This window comes from Dryobates pubescens, chromosome 13 (genome assembly GCF_014839835.1).
Source record: "Dryobates pubescens isolate bDryPub1 chromosome 13, bDryPub1.pri, whole genome shotgun sequence".
NCBI classification, from domain to species: Eukaryota; Metazoa; Chordata; class Aves; order Piciformes; family Picidae; genus Dryobates; species Dryobates pubescens.
The window spans coordinates 29,624,162-29,651,192 of record NC_071624.1 but is presented as its reverse complement, the minus strand read 5'-3'; the positions used below and the strand labels follow the sequence as shown (position 1 = coordinate 29,651,192).

Sequence of the window (27,031 nt, the reverse complement as noted above, 5' to 3'; positions counted from 1 at the left end):
CTGCACATGCCTACAAGCAGCTGTATTGTAAACAGAACAGTCCTAGCTATAACAGCCCTGGAGTGCTGCAGGAAGCGATTCCCACTTTAGACACCGGACTGGTAAGCAGGGTTCTGGGCTCCCATTTTGAGATGTATCTGCTGGGCAATCACAGCCAAGGTGTTACCCTGCTGCTCTGCTTCCCACAGACATTCCTGGTTAGATCACAGGCTCCTTCACAGAAGAATTCTCATCATCTGTCTCTTCAGCATCTGACACAAGAATCTGAAGGGGGCAATTAGTATTTTAGTGCACAAAGAATAATCATATGAGCAAATTTAAACATACGGAGTAACCAAAGGCCAAACCAGCTGGCTGCTTATCTCTGAAAGACCATTTCCTCAGAACAACAGGCAAGGAATTGCCAGAGCCAGAGATGTTTGGCACTCCCTTCCCATCATCCTGACTGCTCCAGCTCAGTCTAGCCACGTTAACAATTCACAGCAAGACAGCCAGGAATTTTCCTCAAGCTGTTACTCTGATTGCAATCCTCTAGTGTTTGGTCCTCAGTGATTCAGTTTGCATTTGTCCCTCTAATTATCACTCCTCAATAGAAAGTGATTCTGGCCATAATTTGAACAAAAATATCTTGCCTATAGAGGCATTCTTCCGAGGGTTGTGGAAAGTTTGTTCTTAACATTTGTATTGTGAATTGCAGGTAGAACACCCACTGAGACTGCAGTCTGGTAGCATTGGACACAGCACAGTTTGAGGCTCTCAATCTAAAAAGGGAAAGGGGACAAAGAGAAAAGTGACAAAAAGCAATAAGAGGATGAAGGAGGTGCCAGGGGATGATGGCCCTTCAGAGTAAAATTATTTGCTACCAGGCAGTACTACACAACACAGCATCCTCCCAACCAACTGCAGCAGCAGAAGGGGCAGGCTAACCAGGTGAACGTTGGTCCTGGATGGAGCTGACTGAAAATCATGTTCTTTGTATGTAGCTCAGGCCAGCTACCACTATGAGCCTCTAATTTTGGCAGGCGAGTCAGATTTTATCCATAACAAAATTAACAACCACCACCACTAGCTACAAGTAACCTCCTTCCCTCAGCTGGTCTCCAAAAATATTATACCCACTTTCCAGTCTGGATGAATTATTTACATCCTGTCACTGCTGTTGCTGTTCTCCTTGTCTTTTTGCCCTGTGTCACCACCCCTTTCATGCACATGCAGGCTTTGGGGACCTGCAGGCTGCTGTGCAGCGTTAGCAATAACCATCACTGCGAAACTCCTGCTGTTGACACTTTGAAATCAGACCATTAGCGGCAGTCAGAGAAGTGCTGCCTGCAGCTCAGGGATCCACCGTGGGAGCAGCCTCCTGGGAGCCTGATTTCATCACAACCTGTCTGAATACAACCACCAGCATCTGCCAAATTTCACATCTAAATAGATCAGAAGCAGAGAAGGAAGGAGGCAGGCAGAGAGGGGGAGAAAGCAACCAAACGAGGATTAAACCTCACGTTATTTCCAGGGAGAGGATGGCAAATAAGCAGAGCATCACTTCAGCAACTGTTGCTGGAGCTCCCATGAATGCTTTTTGTCCAGGCTCAGCTCCAAAGGACACACACTGATCTTCCTCACTACCACGACTCTGCAGCAAGGGGAGGAGATCTGAAGATTGCACTGGCCTCAGAACACTGAGAAGAGTTATTGCCACCTCAGTTGTTTCACATGTACCTTCCCTGGTCCAGTGTGGGAAAAGGCAGAGGGAAGGGAAGGGACAGGGCTGTTTCCCCCAGTGCCTCCATTCACAGAGCTGAGGTACTATGAAGGGGTGAGAAGGACCCCAATAGTTGGTCTCCATGCCACAGATTTGAGTTTGAGTTCTCCTTCTGCAGCATCGCTGCTGCAAACCCCACAGCTCTGCAACACTTCACCTGCTGCCAGGGCTGTACTACCTCGGACAAGTCAGGACAAGCCAATTGTAGCAACATTACCTTAGGCAAGCCCCAGCACCTTCACACGCAGAGGGGCACTGGGAAGGAAACCCATGCTGGACTGGGTCGTTCACACAGAGCAATGGCACTGAGCCCCTGGCCAAGCAGGCAAGCCCAGGCTTGCCTCTGCACCATGGCTGCCCTGCACACCTCGCTGAGGGGTGGGTGCCGGGGGGAGCGGAGAGGAAAGGGAAGGGAGATGGAGGAGAAAGTGCTGAAGGGAGGAGAGGTGAAAGGGGAAGGTAAGGTGGAAGGCAGATGGTAAGGGGCACTGGGGGGAAGAACTGAGGGGAGATGGAGGAGGAAGGCTCTGAGGGGAAGAGCTGAGGGGGCGAGGGGGGGAAAGGCGCTGAGGGGGCGAGGGGGGGAAAGGCGCTGAGGGGGCGAGGGCGGGAAAGGCGCTGAGGGGGCGAGGGGGGGGAAAGGCGCTGAGGGGGCGAGGGGGGGAAAGGAGATGAGGGGGCGAGGGGGGGAAAGGAGATGAGGGGGCGAGGGGGGGAAAGGCGCTGAGGGGGCGGGGGGGGAAAGGCGCTGAGGGGGCGAGGGCGGGAAGGGCGCTGAGGGGGCGAGGGGGGAAAGGCGCTGAGGGGGCGAGGGGGGGAAAGGCGCTGAGGGGGCGAGGGGGGGAAAGGCGCTGAGGGGGCGAGGGGGGAAAGGCGCTGAGGGGGCGAGGGCGGGAAAGGCGCTGAGGGGGCGAGGGCGGGAAAGGCGCTGAGGGAAGAGCCAAGGAGACATGGAGGAAGAAGTCACTGAAGAAAGAACTGATGAGAGATGCAGAGGCAAGGCGTAGTGGAAGAGGAGATGGAAGGGTAAAATCTGAGAGGAGAGGGAGGGGGATGGCAGAGAAGGAAGAAGGCTGGGCCAGGGCTGCTGCTCATCCTTCTCTTGCTGCCTGCCAGGCTCACAGGTGGCCAGGGGGGGCCATGCCAGGCCTCTGACAGGACCCCGCAGGCAGCGAGGGACAAGGGGCAGCCCAGGCTCTCCTCCACCACACGTCCCTGGCAAGAAGCCACCACGGAGAAAGAAGCAGCAGCAGCCACCACGCAGGAGTGCCACTGCCACCGTGACCACAAGGGCAGGTGAGCTGGGCTGGCCATGGTGGCAAGCATGGGCGAAGGCCACCATGCTCCTGAGAGCCATCCCCATAACATCCCAGGTAGGGTCTGGGCAGGTGTGAGGAGGGAAAGGGTCACCAGGTGAAACCACATGTGCATCACACTGGTATGTGACCCCTGCTCAGCACTGCACATCTGTGCAAGGGACACCACACAGACATGAAGGATGTGCAGCCAGGGCAGCATGGATTCACCTATCCATACTGGCCAGAGAATGTGGCACTTGGCACTCTCTCCATCCAGCAGAAAAATGGCTGTGGAGAGGGGAAAAAACCCCACAACCCAACAAAAAAACCCACAACAAAACAAACCACCACCAACATACAACCTTCCCTAGGAAATCATCTCTGGCGCTTCAAATCCTTTCAACTGACAGCCTGTTGATACATATAGCTACAAATCTATACATAAAACCCAAAGGCTGAGTATGTGCAACTACACAGCATAAGCAGTAGGAGGCACAAGACATCTGTCAAGAGGTAGGAAGTTTCATAAACTGCCTAAGATTTGGGATGCTGTAAATATTTAGTGGCTTGCTTTCAGTGAGCTACAGTATAGTTGTCTAAATACTCACTGTTCTACCAGCATGAATCACAGCACTGATCTGGCTTCCTATCCTGGGGCTGAGTTGCTGTTACAGCTACAGAAAGGGGAGGGCAATTTCAAAGCAATCTTACATGTCAAGCAATAGCCATGCACTTCCAGTACCTTAGTGTAAAGGGTGCCTGGATGTTTCCATCTGGCTTTAGACATTGGTGAGAAAAATGGCCAATGCTCCATCTCCATACAGACCCATGGATGGTGGCAACAGCAATGGAAGGAAACCAACTGGCAGCACCGAGCTAAACCCATCTGGGCAGCTGAATTGTGGCAAGATATTGCTTGAACAGAGAACTTAGTGGTCAACATATGTCATGTGGATGCCCGTGTACCCACCGAAGAACACCACAACAACCAGCAGGTGGACCAAGCTGCTAAGGTTCAAGTGGCTCAGGTGGCCAGCAACATAAGGGTGAATTATTTCTAGCTCAGTGTGTCCAAATTACCTCAGGCCACCAAGGAAGGGATGTGACATACAGATGGGCTCAAGATCGAGGGGTGATCTTAACCATGGTCACTGTAGCACAGGTTGTCCATAAGTGTGAAATGTCTGCTGCAACCAAACAGGCCAAGTGGGTAAAGCCTCTGTGCTATGGGGGGTGCTGGCTGCAATATAAATATGGGAAAGCCTGGCAGCTTGGTTCCATCGCTGCCGCAAACCTGCCAAGGCAAACACTGTGTACTTACAATGGTAGAAGCAACCACTGGATGGCTTGAAACATACCCAGTGCCCCATGCCACTGCTCCAACACCATCCTGAGCCTTGAAAAACAAGTCCTATGGTGACATAGCACCAAGGAAAGAATTGAGTCAGATAATGGCACTCACCTTCAAAACAGCCTTATAGACACTTGGGCCACACCTAAGGGCACTGTGTGGGTGCATCACACCCCTATCATGCACCAGCTGCTGGGAAGGTGAGAAGTTACAACAACCTACTGAAAACCATCCTGAAAGCAATGGGAAGAGGGATCTTTAAAAACTGAGATGCACATTTAGCACAGGCCACAGAGGGGAGGAGAGGGGGGATGAGAAAACCCCTTCTGTTCCAAGTGGACTGCGAGGACCTGTTCGCCAGCTGAGTTAAAGGCAGGACAAAATTTTACAGGTGTGAGAATCATTATGGTAGCAAATCAGATAAAAATTTCCCACATTAAAAGAAATAATAACATTTTGGGGGGGGGGAAATTTAAAATGTTTAAATTTTCTTATTGATTTGTTTTCCTATTAATAGGCACATAAAGGCACAACAAGCACTTGTCTCGTCATCCTCTTTAATAACTAAGCAGGGAAGCCTCAGAGGCAGTGCACCTTTTTTGCTAACACCATTTGTCATTTTAACAGAGAAACACCACAAAGCCAGAAAGCAGCAGGCTCGCTCCCCTCCCCTGCCTGAAATCCTAAGCCCTGGGAGGAATCCTGACTCAGCCCAAACTAAGGCAGGAAAGAGTCAGAAAGATGCAGAAATAAAGAAGGTTGTAGCCTCAACTTCTACCATTCTGGACTCTACGCAAACAGATCAGGGTCTTTCTGCTCAGCTTAACAAAAGCCTTCGATGGGATGGGATTCTTGAAGACCCTGTGGCAGAGGAGGAGAGGCTGCGTGTCTACAAGGTGAACAGAAGGAAACGGTATGAATTGTACATCCAGCAACACTTGCCCAACTGCCAGGCACTGCCCATTGCTTCATGGCAGGGCACCCTGCACAAGCAGTGATCACAGAGTATGGAAAGGAGATTGCTGCAGTTATTTTCCAGCAGAGCAAGTGTGAACTGGTCCTGAATGCTGAACGAGCTAGCACGGTCTTTGAGCTGCAACCAGTGGTGCCACTCAAAACCTCTCTGCTTCTGTAACTTAGTACTCATTACTCAGTTGTATACCTGTGTGGAGAACTGGACACATTTTAAAAACAAATCCACCTGCTCATTAACATATGGGTGCAGTTCAGACTGATTCAGCAGTGCTCCTTTTCCTTACTGCCCCTTTGCCCTGGACCACCCCTCATTGTTGCTAGTAGCTTATTTCAAAACAATACTCACTGCATCACACCTGAGATTTGCAGGTGAATTGCTGCTCCTGAAACCTGCAAGCAGAGATGGGGGGAAATTGATTGTGAATTTCAGCTGAATAATCAGATACCTGGTTTGGAGGCTAAAATGCTTTGCAAGCAGAAAACTTACCCAGTACTTCAAACAGTATGTGCTGTGAAAAACAGGATTTGGTCTCGTGGATTGTGATCCAATTGTTAGGTATTTTGTTATAAAACTTCATTGCATCAGATTTGACACTCTGGGGGAGCACAGCATATGTAACAAGGAAAAGGGAGCACTCTGTAACAAGGGGCTATCCTTGTCATGGTATGTAGTTAGCTAGAAGCCCAGTTGGCCAGTGTGAATTAAAACCCACATCACGCAGCAGGCTGCCTTGTGCTCCCCTACTTCACCTTCTCACAGGACAGGAACATCCTTCACATAGAGTGTTACTATAATATTAAAGGAAAACAGCCCAGGGCACACCAGAGAAAGAATGTGGAAGTTAGCTGACACATCTGAAAGGAGAAAGCTTTTCCTGAGGCGCTCCTGAAAAGATACTGCTCTGATTTTTGAATTTTCTCCTTAACAGCTCTCCAAATGGACTGTCTTTTGTGCAGCACTGGATGTTTATAAAGGAGACTTTTCTCCTCTTTGAGACTTCAAACACTGCATGAGACTCGGAAGCCCACACAGGCTTTTGCAGGAGCAGCAGCTTGCTTCAGAACAGCTTCTGAGCTCCCTAGGTTCCAATAATGTCATTACATGCAAATCTGGAGCTTTCGCAAGCAGATAACCAGATGAACGATAAAAGTAAGCAAAAAGTCCCCTTAAGAATTAATTAACTGATGCTCAATTGCACCCATTTCTACTCTGCCAGAGACAGCAACAAAAATCAACACACAGGCAAGTTCAGAAAGGTTTGAAGAACAGATTTAAGGATCCAAAAAACACTACCACATTCCCCTCAAAACGTTTGTAGCCATCTCTTTTGTTTTTGTAAAGTTTAATGCATAACACACTCTTGGTCCTGTTTTCTGCTGTAGTTACTCAGGCAGCATTTGAGCATTTTTAACCAACATTGGAAAGAAATTCTGTTTAAATACCTGTTACATTTGAAGAGAGCAAGTTCTTTACTTGTAGAAGATGCTGAAATCCATGCAAGAAACTTTTTAAACATAAAACCACACCAGATGAACAACTCACACCCTGAGAAGGACTTTCAGCTGTCTTCAAGGTGCTGATAGCCCCACAACGTTCAGTATTGGGTTTTCAAAACACAGTTTTATACAAAACCCACCTTCTAGAACTTGCAAACAACAGCAACACGATGCAAGAGAAACAAAGAGGGTTGCTGGGGCTGGCAGGACATCTTGTGTGTTTATTCATACCTAATTCCCATAACAAACACGGAAAAACTTGGCACTAAAAAAATAAAGAGACTTCCCTAGATGATGGTTTTCAGATCATTTATTACCAATAAAGTAAAAGACAAATTGAAAATTCAAAAGGGGAAGGTGGGAAACGTCACAGACATCAGAACACTTGCACAGAGCCAAGTCTGAGCTTTGCAAATGTTGGAATATAAATAATTTAAAAGGTGTCTCTACCAATTAAAATATTTCAGAGATACATAATTAAGTTTGCTTTACAAAAATCAGGTGTTTTATCCTAAAACCGTAGTGTAAGGGGCATTTCATGTCTAACTAACAATTAATGATTACTACTTAAAACAATCTTCTCTTAGATCTCCTGCAAATGAATGCAGTGGAAGAGCATTGTCAGAGCAATCCTGGGTCCGTGTTCTTCCAGCGTCCTGTGTCCAACAGTGGCCAGCACCAGATGTTTCAGGAGCAAGGTACATGAAACTGTGAAGCCAGCAATGATGCAACAGCTTTCCCAAACAAGAGTTCTGTCCGTTTGAAACCCCACACTTAGGGGCAGAGTTGAGCCTTCTCTGTGTCTGTTACACAACAAACAGATCTTGGGGTAACGTTCAGGGGAGAATTGCAACATGTATTTAAGGCACATCTAAGTACTGTAGTCTGAAACCAAACATGTTTAAGGAGAAGACCAACTGCTCTGACCAAGTCTGAAGCAATGCCTGCCTGACTCTGGCATCCTGTCACCCTGGTTTAGGATTCTGTTGTTTGTTGGGGTTTTTTTTAGCATTGTTTTAGGATCTGGTTTTCTGAGGCAAGTGCCAAAATTAAGGATGTTCTGTTCTGAGCTAATAAATAAGTAAAAATCCAAAACAACAAAAACCCCAAACTACACAAACCCAAACCTTCCCTCCTGCTGCATTTTCAGTCTCCCAAACCATTTCTATTCACACGCATGTAGTACACTTTCACACTCTTCATCATCACACTTGCACAAGCACACTTTAAGGACAGCTCAAGAACAGCCTCCTGAGTTTCTAACTTGCCACTGACAAAATTTACCCTTTGGGTTATGCACTAGCAAAGTCCAGGGTTGCATCAAAGGGCAACCTACACCTCAGAGGAGTTTTGCAATACATGGAAAAGCTGTGTCCAGCTAAGTCAAGTCTACCAAGTGTTTCTGAGCTGCTACACCACACTAGCTGCCAAGGCAAGCCACGCTCCCTAAGCAGATGCTCTCCACACTACACTGCTCCCTGTCAATATAAAAAAACCCCATCTGGCTCAAGGAAGAAACCTTTACATGTTATCTTCATCAAAGCACATGATAAACTAATGCATGTAACATCCAGATGGACTTCCATAATATCTGAAGTTATTCCCTTTGGTCCCCAAACTCGTCATGCACTTGGGACTGGAGAGGTTATTCAGCAGCCTACAGACAGATAAATGCTACACCACCCCAGTGATATCCTGAATACCAAAGTCCAGAAAGTACCTGTGCAATGAGAAGCTACAGCTGTGGATTTTGCTATGGAACCAGAACGTCCCTTGCTACCATCTACTCTTCACCACACCAGTGTCTCACACCCAGTCCCAGCATCTCCTCCTCCGCTCCAGGTCCCTGTACACACAGGGCACTTTCTGAGGTGTTCCTAGTTACAACTCCCCTACTGCAGATGGTATAGTGTCAGGAAAAACTGGATACTGGTGGTTTTCCACCACCATGCACCTAACTTTCCAGCAATACAGGGACAACTTCTGGCCTGACATTCTTCTTTACAAGCCTTACTACACACACACAGGTGCCAGTGTCTGGAGCGGCAAACCTGCTCCTCTTTCCAACTCACACCTTCAAACTGGACATGAAAGCTGCATTTCTGCATCTGTTAAATACAGAACTCCAGCAGTTTGCTGCTTCCAGGAGATGGTTCTTCTAGAGAAAGCAGTCTCCTGATCTAAACTGAAATGGAGAACAGCTCTGGCTATCTGTAACCAATTAATCTGGTGAAGTCGGTTCACTGCAAGACAGCAAACCACCCCTATTTTTGCAAATCATCACAAAGCATCAGATGGATTGCCACCTGCCAGGCACCACCCCACATTCTTTTTTACCTGTCAATTTTTTTCTCTGGGAGAATACTTCCAGTTATTTTCATCTGACTACAGCACTGTGGGGAAGGGGAGGGTACTCAGGACTTTAAAAGGTGAAGAAACAAGTTCCTTACTAAGTTATGTTCCCACAGAAAACTACATTCAGGCCATTCTGATACTTAAAGCAGGAATTAAGAGCTGAGAAAGAGGTGGTGACAGGTAAGATTCCCTTAGCCTGACCAGAGAGTGAGGGTGTACACCCGCTTCAGGGAGTGGAGAGTTAGCACAGTACATGAGATGGGACTGGGATGAATCAGAGCAAGAAAGAGGTGACTGTCAGTCAGCACCCATCCAGGACAGAGCTGTTCCCAAGGTACTCCGATGTGTCCAGCTCTATGCTGGAGAGGAACCGCCGTGTGGTCTTACGACAGTTGTAATCCAGCCTGGTGGTGTACACAGTCTTGGCGTGCTTGGGGTAGACGATGGTGGTGCTGGTGAACCGCTGGGGCTTGTTGCGGGGCTGGAGGTGAACCTCTGCTTTGTAACTGCGCCACGTGCAGTTCGGGACGCAGACGACTGTCTGGCTGCAGGAGGAGACGCTGAAGCCCACTGGCATATAGACGTCATCGATGAAGTGCCTCTCTGAGTCGTATCTAACCGAGGATGTGTACCTGAAATACAAGAGAGACCTGCCTGAGCTCTGCTCTGGAACAGCAGGCTGCATGTTCTGGAAAGCAGAGTACCGAAGTACCTGCTCATCCTTGCACCTCAACACAGGAACAGCCACATCGCACAAAAACTATCTGCTGGTGTCTTACTCACTTTTGGGAAGAGGAGAAAGCCTTGCGTTAGCAGCACACCCAGTACTGTCACCGTTTTGTCCAGCTGCCAGCTCTACCAAACATCTACTCAGTCCTCATGTCCACTGTTTAAAGCCTTAGCCCTATGAATCTCCTTCAAATTCCACCATCTAAACCCAGAGATCTAGAGTCACATTTAGGCTTTGAACATTGGCATCCTAATTCCTCAGAGCACCAAGGCTGTGGACACAAACGTTATCTTCTCAGCTCTCCTCTGCCAAGAGTCACACAACAGCTCTCTGCCATCACTCCTAACATGGGGCACTCTCTGAAGGCAAGCTTCTGAAGAGTCACCTAGCAGGAAAATGCTAGAACTTACAAATCAAGTTCTGATGGCAAGAAATCCCCTGTGCCTGGATTGCAAAATGAAGTTTTCATCTCCTTCACACTGCAACAACTCTCTGCTGGCTTTTCCACAGTGCTAACTGCCTTCAGTTCTGGAGATTTCCTCCCCACACCACACAGCAACTCTTTCTACCCTCCCCTGCATCGGGCTTCTGTTCAACGGTATCAGTCTCCCTTGCTTGCACAGTAATCAACCAGGAGCCGCCTTCTCATTACTGCAAATCATGAGGTTCAAAGGAATAATTCACAAGCTGTGAACTGATGCAGTGCATTAAAAAAACCCAAACAATTATGCACTCTTCAACTACTAACTTTTCTTTTAGTTCACACAGCCAGCTGGTAAGATAGAATATGCCTACAATAAAACCATGAGGTTACAAGAGCAAAATTCCTTTCCCCTAATAAAACAGTCCTAGAGAGATGGCTGCTGTGAAGAGCCTCCCTCATGATTACCTTCTGGTTAATCAGCTGAAAGGCTGATGGGAGCAGGGCAGTGAAGTAAAAGCAGGGGAATAAAATATAAGAAAGTCTTCCTGGAGAAAGTCCATATAGGATTAAAAGAGGCTGAACACTCCTTCAGCCCGTACAAATGTCCAGGTCCAGGAATGTACAGCTGCATGGAACAATAGCTCTGCAAATAAATTAACTTGACTCACAAGCACTGATAAGGCCTAACTACTCCTTGATATACTAACTCCTTCAAAACAAAATGGCTGTAACACAGTATTTACCTTATTTCCTTGGCTGGTAAAGGGTCAAACTCAACTCCTTCGCCAAAGGATAAAGGACACAATCTTGGAGAGCAGCTGGAGAGAACAGGGCTGGGGGAAAACACGGAGTTCTGCAACAGAAAAGCAAAAACAATCCCTTTTAATCCTACAGTTTGGTATAATCTCAAGAAAACACATCTATTGAGTCCTTGGTACAGAGTTGCTGAAGTTCATGTTTACGTGCAAGAGGCTCTGCTCCTCCAGGACATGCCTACAGGTGCAGCCTGCAGCTTGGATCTGGCACTGGCCTACAGCAAAGATGCAGCAAGGTGCATTTGAAGGGGAACTCCTAACTTCAGGAGCTTGCCTCAGAGCAGCCACTAGGCAAAGAGGGAAATACAGCCCTGTGGTGCAGCAGTGTGAACTATGGTCTGTTTGCTACATGAGCTCATGTTCAAGTTACAGCTAACATTATATGAGGGGATGGGAGTGCTCTCCTTGCTGATCAGATATGCCCATGAGCAAGTCACAGCAGGAAACTACTGTGGGGCATCTCAACATGAGCAACCTCCTTGTTTCACAGCTACACCCTGGATACTACTTGAAGTTGTTAAATCCAACAGCCTAATTCACACACAACCTGGTGGGAAAAACTAACTCGTTCCGATTGTAGGCAAATTCATGGAGTGTTCCTACACTCCTCTCCTGGATGGGCAATGTCAAGAGCTGACACCAGCTGGGCAACTGGGAAGGAAAGAAGGAAGAAAAGGAAGGAAACCAAAAGACCCCTGAAGGGAACCAACCCACTTGTGTTTTTGAGGCCTCTGCACATGTGCTTTACTATCTTGGGGTGAGGGGGCTGCAAGCATCTCCTATGTGGTTCTCCTACATGGTTCTCCTACAGCCTTTGCCAACTTCATGGCAGCAGCCTATACAATCGGGGTCTGTGGTTCTCAAAGCATTTGTGCCAACAGCCTCAACATTCAAAAATAGTTTTATGAAAATATGCTGTTATGAACTGAAAACATAATTTAACACAAAGATCCTGCTCTGGGTCACTCTCTGGAATAACCAGAGCCCCATTTTCCACAGGGATTTTCAAAGACATGCTGTGACTCCGTCCCAACCCCTACGTGGGCCAGAAGAGACAGGAGCTTCCTTTCCATCAGCAAGACCAGAAACCCAGAGGTTCCTTGTATGTCAAGCCAGAGGCTTTCTAGAAGCACCACCGGCTCCCCTGACCCAGCCCGGCCCTGGTTGCAGACACCCCGGTGCCCTGGTTAAGGGATTCGACGACAGCAGCAGCAGATGTCGGTGGAAGGGGAACGGAGGTCAGTTGTTTCCAACCTGTCTCACGGTCACCCCGGTGCCAGCCCCCACAGTACTCCCGGGCTGGTTTTCCACCCTCCTTTCCCCAAAAGATGCTGCGGGGCCCGGAGGGCGGCCGGCTGCCGGGGCGGGAAGTGCAAGAAGCCACCAGCCCAGCCAGCCCCAGGTGCTGCATCACTGCAGCGGCTTCCCCGGGCCGCAGGCAGCCACCGGGGCGCGGGGCCCAACACCTGCCGCAGCGGGACCGAGCCCGGGATCCGGGGCTGCTGGTCCCGCTCCGGGCTGCCAGCCCCGGGTATAGAGTCCCTCCGGCTCCACCGAGCTTCGGGACAAGGGCTCTGCACAGAGGAGGAGCGGGGGCGGCCGGGGCCGGTACTCACCGCGGCGGCGGGCGCGGGCGGGTCGGGCTCCGGCAGCCCGTTGGTCGCGGCGCGGTCGGGGCCGCCAGAGGAGAGGAGCCAGGGCGAGGGGGCGGGCCCGGGGCTGGGGGGTAGCCCGGAGTCAGGGCTGTCGAGCCCCGAGTCGCCCCGTTTCCTCATGTCCGGGAGGTCGGGCACCTCCCGCAAGCTGAGCCGACCCACCATGGCGCAGCCGTCCGAGCCGCCCTACCCCGAGTCCGGACCCGCTGCTCCGCTCCCTGCGCCCGGGCGGCGGCGGGAGGTGCCGGGCCGCCACCGGGGGGGCGGGACCAGCGCACGGGGCGGGGCTGCTCCGCTCGCCGTCCCCCGCCTGGTGCCCCGTCCGCATCCCACCAGTGACCCCAGCATCATCCTGGCGGCCCATCTCCGTCCCGCGCCCTCGCTCCTGCGCCAGCCGCTCCCGGCCGCATGGCAGAGCCCAAAACTGCTCCCGAGAGGCCCCGGTCCAACCTCCGGACGGTCCTATCCCAAGCCCAGCCGCCATCCAACCTGCTGCCACTCGCTGGGGCTCAGCCGAAAGAGTGACTGCTGGCTGCCAGATCCTGACGGGTTGTCCTCACCTCTAATTCGCTAATTTCCTTGTCAGCAAGACTCCTCAGGCCCCCTTGTACAGGGCATCACAGCTGCCTGGGACGGAGAGAACAGAAAAGCAACTGGGAATTTTGGAGTGTCCATACACCACAGTCAGACTGGTTAAGTGTTTTTGCTGAGACCAGGCTTGACCCTGCTGTCTGCCTGGGTACTCCTGGCAGGCAAGGGGCAGTTGGGGCCTGGGACAAACCGTGGTGGTTAACACTGGCACAGGGATGGAGCAGCACAGTTATTGCCCAGCTGCCCAGGCAGGACTGGGATAAGAGTGGGGACTGGAGAGGGAACAGGACACTGTTCCTTTGTGATCCACCCACCCTGTCCCATTGCTCAGGAGCAGCTGCTCCAGCTTTCTGTGAGGGCAGCTCACAGCAGAAACACAGCCCTTGTTTAGGCTGCAAAGCAGCAGCTCTCGTGTGCAGGCTTCAGTCATTCCCAGGGGGTTACAGACACCTTTCCAAACTCACAGTTTTCCTGCAGGGCTGCTCTTTCTCAACCCTCCACCCTGAGGATTTAGACTCAGGCAGCAGAACTGCCACCCTTAATTGCATTTTTTCAGGCAAAGCTGCTGAAGCTGAAACAAGCAAGCAGAGGGAAAGTTCCTTCTAGCACTGGAGGAGACCAAGGGAACGTTTTTTGGAAAATCCTAATGAAATAATTGCGCCATGTCATCAGATTTGGTGGGGGAATACTCTTGTGGAGGGAAAGCAACTGTCTGCAGCCAGCCAAAGTCAACACTCCCCTGTGCAGTAACAAGCAGTCTGGCCTGACAGGCCCAGCACAAGTGAACCCAAACCCCTGAAAAGAATTCCTTCCCTGCCTCAAAATTAAAAGCAGAGCAGAGCTTTCAGCCGTAGGCGTCTGTGGTTTGCAGCTATGTGGTGCTGGGAACTCCGGAGACTTCCTCAAGGAATTTACATTCCTTTGAAGAATACTATGAGGCTGTTTGTCTTTGCTGAAAAATGCAGATGGAAAGAAAAAGAACATTAGAAATGTTGACTGTAATCTTTGGGGTCTGAGCAAATGTGCTGGGCAGGTGTTTTCTTCCTTTTGATTTAAATGCATCCCAAACCCGAGAGATTCCGGTCTCTAACGGGGATGTTGATCACTCCTTGCTCCAAGATCTCCCATAAAAGGCCTTTATGAAATCAGATGCCTCAGAAGGTGCTGGAGCAGCTTCCAGATGAACACAATCATTATTTCAGAGCTGCTGTGCAGCTCCTGGGCTAAAAGCCATGCTGCCAGTAACTGAGTTAGTGCAATTTAGGAGGGGGGAACCTGTGGCACCTCCCAGCGAGCCACCTCTGAGGGCTCTGGGGGTCCCCATGGCTACTCCACAGGGATCAACATCCAAGTGTGAGGCCTTGGGGTCTAATGAGGCCACACGTGGGATGAGCAGAGACGTACAAGCTTGTGGAAATCTTGCTGCTCTTCATTTAGTAGCAGAAAACTCTCCCAATCCATCCTGGCTTGACACAAAGGACAAGATTTTTGTGCCCTTCTAGGCTGTTTCCAGGCTTGGCAGGAGAAACAGAGGTGTCTGAGCAGCTGAGGGGGATCCCATTGGGCTCAGACTTGAGGGTCTCCTGAAGCATCAACAACTAGAGCTGCAAATTCTCCTACTGGGATGAACCATACTGTGTTTAACCCAGAACATAGTTAACTAGAATGTTAACTACCCAATAACTAACCCACTGTCGACAGCCACTGTGCACAGGGCCTGGCTGCTGAGCTGCTCGAACCGTACTGATCCGTGCAGCCCCCGATGGCATCGGAAATCTTTTCCCCTGTCTGCACATCGTGGCCTGCTTGTCCATGTTATTTACTTTTTAACTGCTCACACACAGCCAGCACAGAGCAGATATGAGGATCTTATCAAGATCCTCCTTCCATAAAGGACTTTCCACTGGGCTGGGTGTGCTCAGCTTAATCAGCAACCACACAATAGACACATTGACACGGGGAGGGGGGAACTCACTGCAGGCAGGGGGGAGCAAATCAGAAGGATCCTGTGTTATCTGATAACGATGGAAAATTACTTCCAAAGAATGGGAAATGCCAGGCTGTTCCCTGTAGGGCAGTCCATGAACCCGCCGGGTCACGCTCACAGCAATGCTTCCAAGCAGTGGGATTGATGGAGGCCCTGAGAGTGGGTTTGAGTGCTCTGGCTGCAGGGACAGATGCTGGCAGCACATCTCTGCAGTTGTTGAGTTTTGATGAGCTTTTGCAGCCCTGCCACCATCACCCTCATGAACTGCCCAGCCATGAGCTCAGGTTTTTCTCAGGGCTTTGGGAAGCTCCAAAGGATGATTTCCCCACTGGATCCAGACATCCTGGGCTCCCTGTGTCCTGCCAGAAACCAGGAGGACGCCAGCACTACACAAGGGCCTGAGCACACTGCAACAGCAGTACTTTAGTCCTGATAACCCTACATCCCAGGTGAGGTGAGGGCACAGGGGCTGTCCTCCTGCCTCCCTTCCAGCAGGGACACCCCAGCACCCCAAGCAGCGCTAGATCCGGGATCCCCAGGCTCTCAAAGGTGAGGCTAGCAAAGTGCTCCAGCCTACGTGCTCCCACTTGGACTCCAGCTCAGGACTGGGGGAGCTGCTCTGGCTGAAAGGAGGGAATGAGCAGAGACTTAAGGCAGAGCTGTGGGTGACGGCAGCGCTAGCTGTGTAACCAGCCCCAGCGGAGCAGGCGAGGGCAGGAACGCCTTCTGCAGAGCCTTTTCTGACACAGCCCAAAGAGCTTCAGCTCCTTTCCCTAAGCACAGCAGAGCAGTGGCTTGATGCTGCCCAACAGCATCCGCCCAGCTGCGGCCAAGAAAAGGCTTGTGGAGACTTGGACATCACAGCTCCAAGTGAGGGCTGTAAATCTGGTGAAAGAAATAAACACCCGCGTCGGGCTGGCGCGGGCTGCTCCTGCCCAAGGGCGGAGGGGGCAGGACCGGCAGAGCCGTAGGAGAAAAGCCAGTGAGTCATTCATTCTCCAGGAGAAAGAAACTCCTCCAGCATCACGAATCGTGTGGAAGAAAGGCACCACCTCTTAATTCATTTCAAAGGAAAAATTAGGATCGCTCAGAAATCTCTCCAGCAGTTACAGGCATCAGAAATTATCTGATTACTTAGGGGCACAAGGTCAGCTCTGCTGAATCGCCTGCGTGGCACAGGGAGCTGCCGTGCATGCAGATACTGATGGTGGGGAGCTGCTTGCTGGAGCAGCAGAAGGTGGAAAAGGCAGAAGAAAGAAGGTGCAGAAGAGAGAGTCATGCAGAACAGCACAGCGCCCTGGGTCTGGCGTGTTTAGGGTGAGGTCCGGCCTGGCCCTGGGGTTTGCTGCGCGGCAGCTGGACAGAAAAACACCCAGCAGATGAACAGCAGTAACGTCAGTAACCATTTAATTCACTTTAGTGTCACACTCCGACAGACAGCCAGAATTATACCTCGGATGAAAACCTTTAAGAGTAGCATTTTATACAGAAAACAAAAACTATCATCCTTTAATCCCTGGAGATGCAAACCCCAAAGGGTTGACTTCTGCTTACAGAGGTACCAAATGTGAGAAGTATCTAAGTGCCGAGGGGACGAGCCCCTGATACTGAAAGTAGAAAAATGCAGCCTTGCTCTCTCTAAAAGCAGAACTGCCAACACCCAGACCTGTAGCATTCTTCAAGGGCTGAAACTAAAACCTCATTTTCCTTTTATTTCCTCTTCTCTCCAGGATGAGATGTGGAGAACGAAAAGGGGGAAGCCTTCAGGGAAAGACACGCAACAGTAACTTCAGCTTCAGCTATTCATAATTTAGTTAGAGTCATCCATAGACAAAGCGAAGGAAAATTAATCTCAAATAAATTATCCATCCCTCCACGGGAATAATGAATCTCTGCAAACCCGTGCTGCCCCCTCCCTGGCTACTGCATTTGATAACCTGTGAACCATCCTGCACCCCCGAGATAACCTGTCCTCGGGGAACGGCCGCTCGTAACCCTGATGTGCTTTCAGCCACTGCTCCTTCTCTGGCCACCTGAGGTGAAATTAGGAGAGGAAATAAATGAAGCAGCAGCAGACTCAGGGAGATTTGTAAATCTGGAGTGACTACAAATCGTCAATCCTCCCCACAAGCATTGTCAACGCTGCTCTGTGACGGACATCACCACCACAGCTCTCTGCAGCTGAGCACCTGCACACCATGGGCCCAAGCCTGGGCAGCCCTGAAAATGCACCCAGTGTTGGAAACCTGACCAGTAAGGATTTCATCTCTGTGGATTCATTCTTCCTGCTCAAACCCTGTGATCAACTCCTGCCTGCTCAAGTGCAGGCTCAGCTGGCAGCTCTCGGAAGGGAGGACAGGATTTTACCAACCAGGCACCAAGTCTGCCCTCCCACAGCTGTAAGTTTGAGAAGGGGGAAAGGGAGCAGCCTGTGCCCAAGAGAGGACAGTGCTGAAGCAACAGCAGGCAGAGGCAGTGTGAGCCCAGGTTCTGCCTCACTCAGGGAATTCCTCATTTCACCTCCTTGCTCCCTGATCCCAGTAAAGCTCTGGGTTTCGGTGGATGGACCTCATTTTCCTGCAGCATGTCTGATCCTCTTCTCCCTGCTGTGCAGCAGTGAGCATGACAATCCCTCGTGAGCACAGCCCCCAGTAAACATAGTCCTAAGGCCCAAACTTGATGGGGTGGGGAGCATGACCCTCCCAGGAAGGCATCTGACAGCATGATTGCTCCTCACTCACCAAACTGGTACAGGACTTCTTTATCCTGCACAGGCAACTGAAGCTTGGGTGAGGATAAAACAGGCACAACTGGTCAGTCTGTCCCCAAACCCACAGAGGATTCAATTGTTCATGGTTGGGTATCTGCCTTCGAAGTCCTCCAAAAAGGGTACAGAGGAGGCTAGGAATAAATCCAGCACTGCTGATGATGAGGCAATATCTCCCTGCACTGAAGCTCACACAACAGGCAGGGTGCACCCCACCATCCCCACCCTGACTGGGTGCCAACAGGAGTTGGTGGGTTATCCAAAATATTCCACCTCTGCTTCTCCTCTCTGCACTGGTAAAAGCTGAAACTCAGAGGAAGAGGAGGAGAGGAATGCCCTCAAAGTCTGAGGCTGTTAAAGCCAGCATTTCCAGCAACTCTCCTTGCAGGGCAGTGCAGGTGCCAAAGGGGCACACCCCTGCTGGCGTGAGAACGAAGGGCTGGTGCTGTTTGACACTTGCTCCATGAACAGCCCTTTGTGGAGAAAGGGTGAGATGTGGTATGGGAACTCCCTTCAGGGACAGAGGGCGAGCCCAGCACATGCAAGAGAAATAACAAGCAGCTGGAATGGGCTCTGCAGATGTCTAGGGTTTGGCCTTCAAGCTGTAACAGTGACTGAGGCTGCTGGCTTGCTGGCAGGAGGCTTGCCAAGGTGCAGAAGGCATTAATTCAGCCCTCTCCTCCTCACTGCTTTACTGGTGGTTTAGGCATGCCTGTCCTGGGAGCAGGGCAGAAATCTGCTTTGGGGCATCTCATTAATTCAGTGGAGTTGCAGATGTCTGGAGGCCAGCTGCTAAAGGGTTAGGGTACTTTTGGTGGTGGTGATGGTTTGGAGTTGGTCCCCTCTCCTGCAATAAATAATGAAACAGGAACAGCTCTGCAGCTGAGAGTGAGCAGCAACACCAAACTCTCAGGCAAAATCCTCAGGAGCCCAGCCAGGCTGAAGGCTGAGACACCAAGTGTATCACAGCCACCTGGAATCCACCTAAACTGTTCCTGTAGCTGCTGACTTCCAGGTACCTCCTATTTTCTCCATCACGTGGAGCCAGCAATGTCCTGGGTTTCACTCCTGCTAAGATACACAAAAGCAAACACCTTGGTCAGATTCTCCTTGGTCTGAATGCAGCTGCAGCACCTCGGTGTAAGACGGTTAAGAGATCACAGGGCATGGGAGCGATGGGACACGGATTTCTCAGCAGCATACTGTAAATCATAAGTCCAAAGAGCTCTGCTCCCAGTCACTGCAGCTAGTCCTGAGCAACAGAGTTTCCTTCTGCTCACTCAGAGCCTTTTCTTGATGAGCTTCTCCAGTTTGCGTATCCGAGAGGACTCCTGCTCGGGGGTGGGAGCGCTCAGCGAGAGGGAGCTGCTGTTCTCCACGCCGGAGGGGGGAGCCGGCAGGCGCTGGCGGAAGAGGTCCAGCATGGTGCTCTGCTCACTCCTCTTCAGGCCCTGTGGGAGCAAAGAGGGTCAGACTTCACTGTCCTGGGAGCAGGCATGCACAAGAATAGCTGCAGGAGAGCTGACTTCAAACCTCGGCCTTCTGTTCACCCACCAAGAGCTGCATGCAGACCTCTGGATGATCCCGAGGAAACCAAGCCAGACAAGGTATGAGTGTGCAAAGCCAGCTGAAAAGCTCTTCTTCAGTGGCAGCTCTACACACACTTGCCTCAGTGCTTTTCCCACTCCCAAGCCCCCATATAGTTCTACAGAAAATAAGTCACCAGCAATCCTCTGCTAGAGGATGAGCATCAACTCTTTGGGACTAGTTCTAACCTTCATATCCAGTATCTTCTGGAAAGTGTCGGTGCTGCAGTCAGCAAGGAGCTTGATGTAATTGTCAACAAACACAACTGGTGGCTCGTGTGGAGCCATGACCACCTGCCAGGGCAGAAGAAAAAGAGATCAGACAAATTTTAAGAGCTAAAGGCAGCACTCAGTGAACTCAGGCACACAAATGATAGCAGGAATGGCTTCTCTGAAAAGAAAATGCTCAAGGAACAAAGGTGAGGCTGTATGTGCTGCCAGTAACTGAGAGGGAAGGGTGAGTGAAGTAAAGAAAGGATAAAGGAGGAGGATGGGGTCTCTTCCTGCACAACAGTGGTGCTGGACCCAAGGGGCTTGTGGTGGGTTGAATATTCCCCCCAACATAAAATTGCCACAGGGCTGTAAGTTGTGTTCAAAGAGCAAGAGAGGACTTTGTGGGCTGGCAGGCACTGGCATGTTGTCAAAGCTCAAGATTTTATCTTTTTGCAAGGGGAAGACTTCCTGGGCAGTTGTCTGGGGAAGAAAGGCAGCACTGGTGGTGGTGGTGACACTCAGGAAGTCCCCAGCAAATCAAGCAGCCTGGACACAGTCCAGACCCTCTGGATGGTGTGTTTCTCTTGCTCCCTCCAGCACAGGGGAACCTGACAACACTGCACAGTGCCAGCACAGCGTGGGTCAGAGCAATCTGCTGTGCAGCCCTGCTTCTGACTTGTAATCCAATGGGTGGGCAGTGCCACATGCAGCCACTCTGTCCTTCAGGTGCAACTCCTCTGGACAGTCTGGGAAGCAGCATGAGAATCCCTCACTGACATCTGCCCCGGAGCTCACACCCTTGAGACCCAGCAATGGTCAGGTCAGGAAAAAAAATTAACACAGCCTTGAAGCTGGAAAGATGATTACTCATTGTTAGATTTTTCCTTCCATAAGCAGTGAGCTCCACAGAGAACACATTTTTGATAATGCTGGGCAGCAAACCCACCTTTCTGGGGAAGTGTGTGTGGATGTGTGCATGCACACAGGGCAGAAACAGCACAGAGCCAGACTCTTCCCTGTCTCTGAAAACATTTCCATATGTTTCCAGTGACCCAGCTCACCCCACACTGTATTCTGTCACCGAGACGTTTCTTTCTTTTCCCGCACTTCAGACCCATGAAACATCATAGCCATGTATACACTTATAAATCCTTAATTTACAGCCCTTGTAAAAATCTTCTGCCAAGATGAAAAGCTGGAACTTCAGAGAGGGGAGCCAGAGCAGAAAGGAAGGAGCTCTGCGGGATGTGCGCGCCCCGACGCCCTCCTCCCCGCTTGCAGCCACGCTTTGTAGGGCTTAGCTGAATTAATTTGCTCTTGTCATCTACTGCTCCTGCTGAATTAGCTGCACCACCATAAGCCCAGGCATGATGTTGTATAGTGGTATTGTTGTATGCAACAGAAGCAGTGCTTCTGAACCATCTTGGTACTAGGTGGGAGAGCTCTGAAAATAGTGAGAAGTGTATTGGCCTCTGCTGCTGCTGGGGTGACACAGCTCTTAGGGAAAAGGCTCTTTAATGTACCATTTGGAAACTGCAGAGAAGAGTCTGAGCACTGATAAAAAGAGACAACCCACAAGGCAAACAGAACAGCCAGAGAGGATCAGTCAGGTCCTCACTCCTGCAAAGAAACCTTCCTACAGGAATACTGATGGTCCAGCTGGACCAGGCACCGCTGAGAGCCTTTTTCCTCTCCCAAACCCAAGAGATGGGTGCTGATTCCAGCCCCAAACACTGTCTGTGGGTCATTTGGACTGAGGATGATCTATTCAGTCACTAGGACTAACAAACTTGCTCCATCCCAGCATCCAGCCCCATCAGCCCCTGATCACACAGGGCCTTATTTTTACACAGCAGCTCCGCAGAGCTCCACGCACACATCACCGTTCAAGTTACACCAACATGGAGCCCTCGGATGGGGCCAGCAGAGTGCTTCATGCAGCAGCAGGGATGTCTAAAGAAGCCATACTGGTCACAGCCTGCAGACCAGCCAACCTCTGCAGACTGCATTCCCTGCCACAGGCACTTCCTGTGCCACTTTCATCTCAATCCTGATGAAGCCAATGGGATGCTTAGAGCAGACAAATGAACTCCGTTACTTTTCCGAGTCACACAGAACTTCCTTGGAGGCAACAGGCACCAATCTTCCCTGCTCCTGTGTGAGCAGCTGCAGGGGATTCTTCTGCAGGTCATTTCTAAGAAAATTTAGACTTGAACCTATTACTAACACCTCAGTCACCTTACTCCAAAAGCATGGAATTGCAGAAGGAATTTCTGAATTCAGAACACAAACTCAGCTGGGGCATTACCTTGGGCTCAGGAGCAAAGCCACACTGAGCTGCAGCATGGAGAGCCTGAGCTCCACACCCCCTGCCCGTGCCTTGGCTGCTGTTTACAGGAGGCTTTGGCTGGCAGCTGCCTGTCCTGCCTGACCTCAGGTCCTGTTAATTCCCTCACAGGAACATCCCCACAGCATTGCTAGCGAGCTAGGGACAATCCCATTGCCCAGGAGGGTGCAACTGCACAGCTCCCACAGCTTCTCCTGGGATGAAACCTAACTTCTTGCTTCAGCAAGAGCAGGGAGGGGGAGATTGCTTTGCTTGTTACTTTTTATGAAGACAACACATTGCTTTTGGGTCATTTTCCAGGCACCAGGTCTGGAAAATGAGAAAGGACTCTGGTGAATACAGTAACCCAGACATGTTTGCACTGGCTGTTACACTAGACAGTAAACAGGTGACTCAAGCACGGCTTGGCTCCCCTGCATGATGGAGTCTGCACAAAGGCCTGGAGTAACCTGAACTGGAGGGTTTGCCCTGCAGCAGACACTTATGGATGCTAGCTCTGATTTTCACAAGCTCTTGAGGGAATGTGGTGCCCCAGCTCTCCTAGTAAGCAGAACTTGAGCCCTTGGTTACCTTGAAAAATGAGGCTGAAAACTCAGCTGTGATGTTAGAAGGGAGTGGGGGCAAACCCGAGCGAGTAAGCCAGCTGTGGGGAACAGCTGGCAGCACACCCGGACAAGCTCACATACGTTCACGTGCAATCACAGATTGCTGTGTTCAAAGGAAGGGCCCCCTGGAATTCACTCACTCCCATTCCCAGTCCAGCAGTCTGCCTGGCAGGTTATCAAAAGTCTTGAGTTACCTTCAGAATCATTTCAGCCCGAGTCATGCCTTTCACCACTATCTTTGTGTAGCTGGCAGGAGCCTTCCTCACCACTTGGGACCCAATGGAGGGCAGATCCAGGAGAACCATCTTCAGAGAGTGAGTGTCCAGCAGCAACTGCAATAGTGAATCACATAATAACCCCTTATTCAGGGCCCTTTTAGCAAACTCCATCAGCTGCTATAACCCAACATCCTTAAAGTTCAGCACTTGACAGGATCACAGGATGTTAGGGGTTGGAAGGGACCTCCTGAGATCAACCCCCCTGCCAGAGCAGGACCACATAACCATATAATCTAGTGCAGGTCACACAGGAACACATCCAGATGGGTCTTGAAAGTCCATTCCCACACTGGAAAAAATCCTGGTAATTGGACTGCAGGAACAGGAGGGATTGACTCACATAATGACACCTGAAGGGGACATGACCACCTGTGGATTTGCATCAGCACTGCTGATTTTAACAGAGCACTCCTCTGCTGTCTCAAAATGACTGATGGCAGCTCAACATCTGGCCCCCAAGGCACAGGCTTCCAGTCCTTCTACCCTCACCAGTATGAAGTGAAACAATCTCCATTACCTGTAGCTGTATCGTTATTTCAGTACTGAGGTCAAATGAATTAACACCACGCTTCCTCCTGCACCAGCCACTCACTGCTGGCTTCTCTGCATTTACTCAACCACTTGAGTTATTTATTTATTTATATTTAAAAAGAAAACTCAACACAATAGAGCTACATTGAGAACTGCTCAATATCCTGTGTTCACTGGTACTCTATGCCTCCAGTGTGTGCTGGTTTTTATATGCCAGTGACTGAATAAGCAGCAAGGAGCAGCCAAGAAATTCAGCCCAGACAAGCGCTGTCTGGTGACAAAATGCTGTGGGTTAGGGCTTCTTGGAGGAAAAATGATCCCAAATACCACACTCTCTTGATTGCACAAGGTATGTTTGAAGAGGTGAGACAAGGCCAGTGAAGGACAGAAATCTGAAATCAATTTATTTACAGCAGTGAATGTGAAAGCCCCCACTGGGCTGCTGGCACACCCCATGCACTGCCTGCAAAAGGGCTCTCAGGAGAAGGTGGAAGCTCCTTCTTCTGGACACACAACATTAGGGGCACCGCAGAACCTTCAGCAGTCACCATGAACAATAGGAACCTTTGTGGCACATGTGGGAATTCAGCTCAAACACAAAGAGCTGAAGAGGAGGAGGGCTGGTGGGTGACACCAGTTCAGATCTGGACCGGGTCATCTGCAGCAGCTATCATGGCTGTGTGCTGCCTGCTTTGTAGTTTGCATGAGATGAGCCAATGCCATCAATCTCATCCTGGGAAGCCAGGAAACCACAGCACAAACCAGAAGCTCTGTGCACCCCAGAGCTGCTGGAGCCTGATGTCAGCTCAGGCTGTCATAGCTGGATTCCTAGGAGGGATCTCATAGATGGCAGGTTTTGCACAGTTGGGGAATTCACATCCTCCCACGTAAAGGCTCTGGTGTCTAACAGGAGTTCTGCACACTCTGCAGCCTGTCCCACAGATACAGCACTCACAGGCTCTGTCCCCTCACCCTGTCTCTTCCCATGACCCATACCAGGGCCCTGGCACCGCTAACTCACTGCCAAAGCTTGCTTGAGATGGAGAATTGTTAAGTCAGAGAGACAAACACAGAAAGTGAAACCCCATGCGGAGGTCTCACTCCCTGCGCCAAATGCCTCTGTGAATACCACCCTGGGGTCCAGATTTCCAACACCATTACCAGCAAGCAGCAGCAGAAGCTGTGTTTAGGGCTGGGAAAATGCAATTCCACAGCAACATCTGCAGCAGAACGGAAAGATGCCAGTGAGTGATCAGGAGGGTGCTCAGAAGATGCTAGGGGAATTGAGGACCCACACAGAGGAGAGCAGCTTCTGAAGATCTCTGCACATCTAAGTCCCACTTACAACTGGAGATCCTCACTGTGAATCAGGCTAATAAAACCCCTCCTGATCTGCTTTAAAGCAGCAATTTGGGCCTGTTAGTCCAACACAGTAATACTGAAACCTTTCAACTTTAGACACAAGCCCACTGCTGGCAAGCAATTAATCACTTTAGATGCTGATTTAAAGAGAGAAAAAAAAAGACTTCATTTAATCACTCTCAGGTTATTGCTCAGTGCCCAAGATGAGCAGGAACCACGCTTCACTCATTTGCTTTCCATTAAGAAAGGGAAGGTTTTGATGTAAAGCTCCTGTTTCATTTTGCAGACACACACTGCTCAGAACCCATCTTTGATGCCTAAAACCCAAGCAGCTTTTAAAGCACCGTTTTGAAGTTCACAGCAGTCCCATTAGAGACAATTCTGCTTTTTTTCTTTTTAATCAGCCCACAGGGGAGGTGCTGCATGTGAGGGGACAGCTGAAATCCTGAGTCATCCTCGAGAGCAGCAGGGTCCCAGCCCACAGGCAAGGGTGGGAGATGAAGGGCCCCAGCTCTGCAGCTGCACTCATGGTCTCAAGACAATAAACACCCCACACTGCCCACTCACATGCAACCTGGAGACAGGGTCTCCTGTCAAGGGACAGCATAAATTCCTACCTTAATCCAAGTGGCAATAATTTTTCAGCACACTGAAGACATCCTGACACTTCAGCCAGGTGCACAAGAGGTTTGTTGTTCCTATGCTATGGTTACTTTAGCAAAGCAAGAGCTCCTCTGCTTGGGAAGGTGCCTGGGACCCCTCTCCTGGGAAAGGTTCAGCTGCAGCAGGATCCCTATAAACCTCCTTCCACTCTGCCTGGTCCCAGAGTGCATCCTTGCTGCCTCGGCTGCACCAGAGTTAGAATCATAGAATCAACCAGGTTGGAAGAGACCTCTAGGATCATTCAGTCCAGTTCAGGACACCTAACCCAGCACTCTGCCCCTGTTTACCCAAAACTGCCTCAACTTGTTGAATCCCAAAGTCACACAATGTAACAGCCAAGGCAACTACTTTTTCTTACCTGTTCTGCACCCACCATGCTGATTGGTTTGCACTTGAAGAGATGGTTAATGAACTTGGGAATGAAGGAGCTGCAGAGAAGAAATACAAAATGAGACAGTTACCCCTGAGTGTTTGGAGTCAGACAGACTTCTGTGGTAGCAACGCTTGCAAACCCAGACCGGGCTTTCCACAAAGACACTGTGAGTGCCTGGTTCTTCAGCTGATTCCAGACACATTAAGTATGATAAATAAATAAAACCCCCAAACCCTAGGTACAATTCTTTTACTTTAATCCACACTGATCTCAAAGATAATTGAGAAGTTGCCCAGGAACTCTGCAAATAAATTGTGATAAGCTATTTATGAAGCATTACAGCACAAGGTCAAACACAAGCAAACTATTGCACATAACAAACTCAGCAAGGCACCAGGGTCAGTGCAGTTATCCAAAGAGTGGAAGTGCCTTGATTGTATCCAGAACCTACATTTTACTGCATACAAGTAATTCCATAACATGCATATTAAATGCTGAACTTGAGGTGCAGCCAAGGCTGGAGGTCTGCTGGGCCCTGGACACGCACAGAAAGGCACTCCTCCAGAAAGCCTCTGGCCAACACAATCAAGACAAGAAAGAGTTTTGTGAAAAGGAAAACACCATTATCCTATTTTACTGAGGTGGGCTCCAGACTCAGGAAAGTGACTAAGTCATGCACACACAACCAGGGAGAACTTGGCAAAGATGGAAGCCCAGCATTCACTACCTTGGACAACGTACTCCAGAGTGTCAGCTTTGCTCCTAGCTTTTTGCTTCCTGACTTGAGGCTTTGTGGCAGTTTCGTTCTTCAGTGGAGAAGCAGATGCTCCCTTCTAGCAGAAGCACTGCTGAGCAGCTGTGAGACC

The 27,031-nt window shown here is 50.2% G+C and overlaps 2 protein-coding genes across 2 annotated transcripts in view; both read right to left on the bottom strand.

The window, feature by feature from the left end:
* Positions 1–8,203: 8,203 nt before the first annotated feature.
* Positions 8,204–13,104, bottom strand: RFLNB (refilin B). Its single transcript, XM_054166942.1, has 3 exons — positions 12,824–13,104; positions 11,136–11,245; positions 8,204–9,870 (listed from the first exon to the last, which is right to left on the bottom strand). Exons 1-3 carry the CDS (start codon positions 13,025–13,027, stop codon positions 9,540–9,542), a joined length of 645 nt encoding a protein of 214 aa, XP_054022917.1. The 5' UTR covers positions 13,028–13,104; the 3' UTR covers positions 8,204–9,539.
* Positions 13,105–16,841: 3,737 nt separating this feature from the next.
* The window catches only part of VPS53 (VPS53 subunit of GARP complex), a 72,717-nt gene continuing 62,527 nt past the window's right edge, over positions 16,842–27,031 (bottom strand). Inside the window, exons 19-22 of the mRNA XM_054166293.1 lie at positions 26,151–26,220; positions 23,153–23,290; positions 19,983–20,087; positions 16,842–19,658 (exon numbers count right to left, since the gene is read on the bottom strand). Of these exons, the coding sequence (XP_054022268.1) occupies positions 19,488–19,658; positions 19,983–20,087; positions 23,153–23,290; positions 26,151–26,220 (484 nt within the window). The 3' untranslated portion in view covers positions 16,842–19,487. The remainder of the gene's footprint in view (positions 19,659–19,982; positions 20,088–23,152; positions 23,291–26,150; positions 26,221–27,031) is intronic.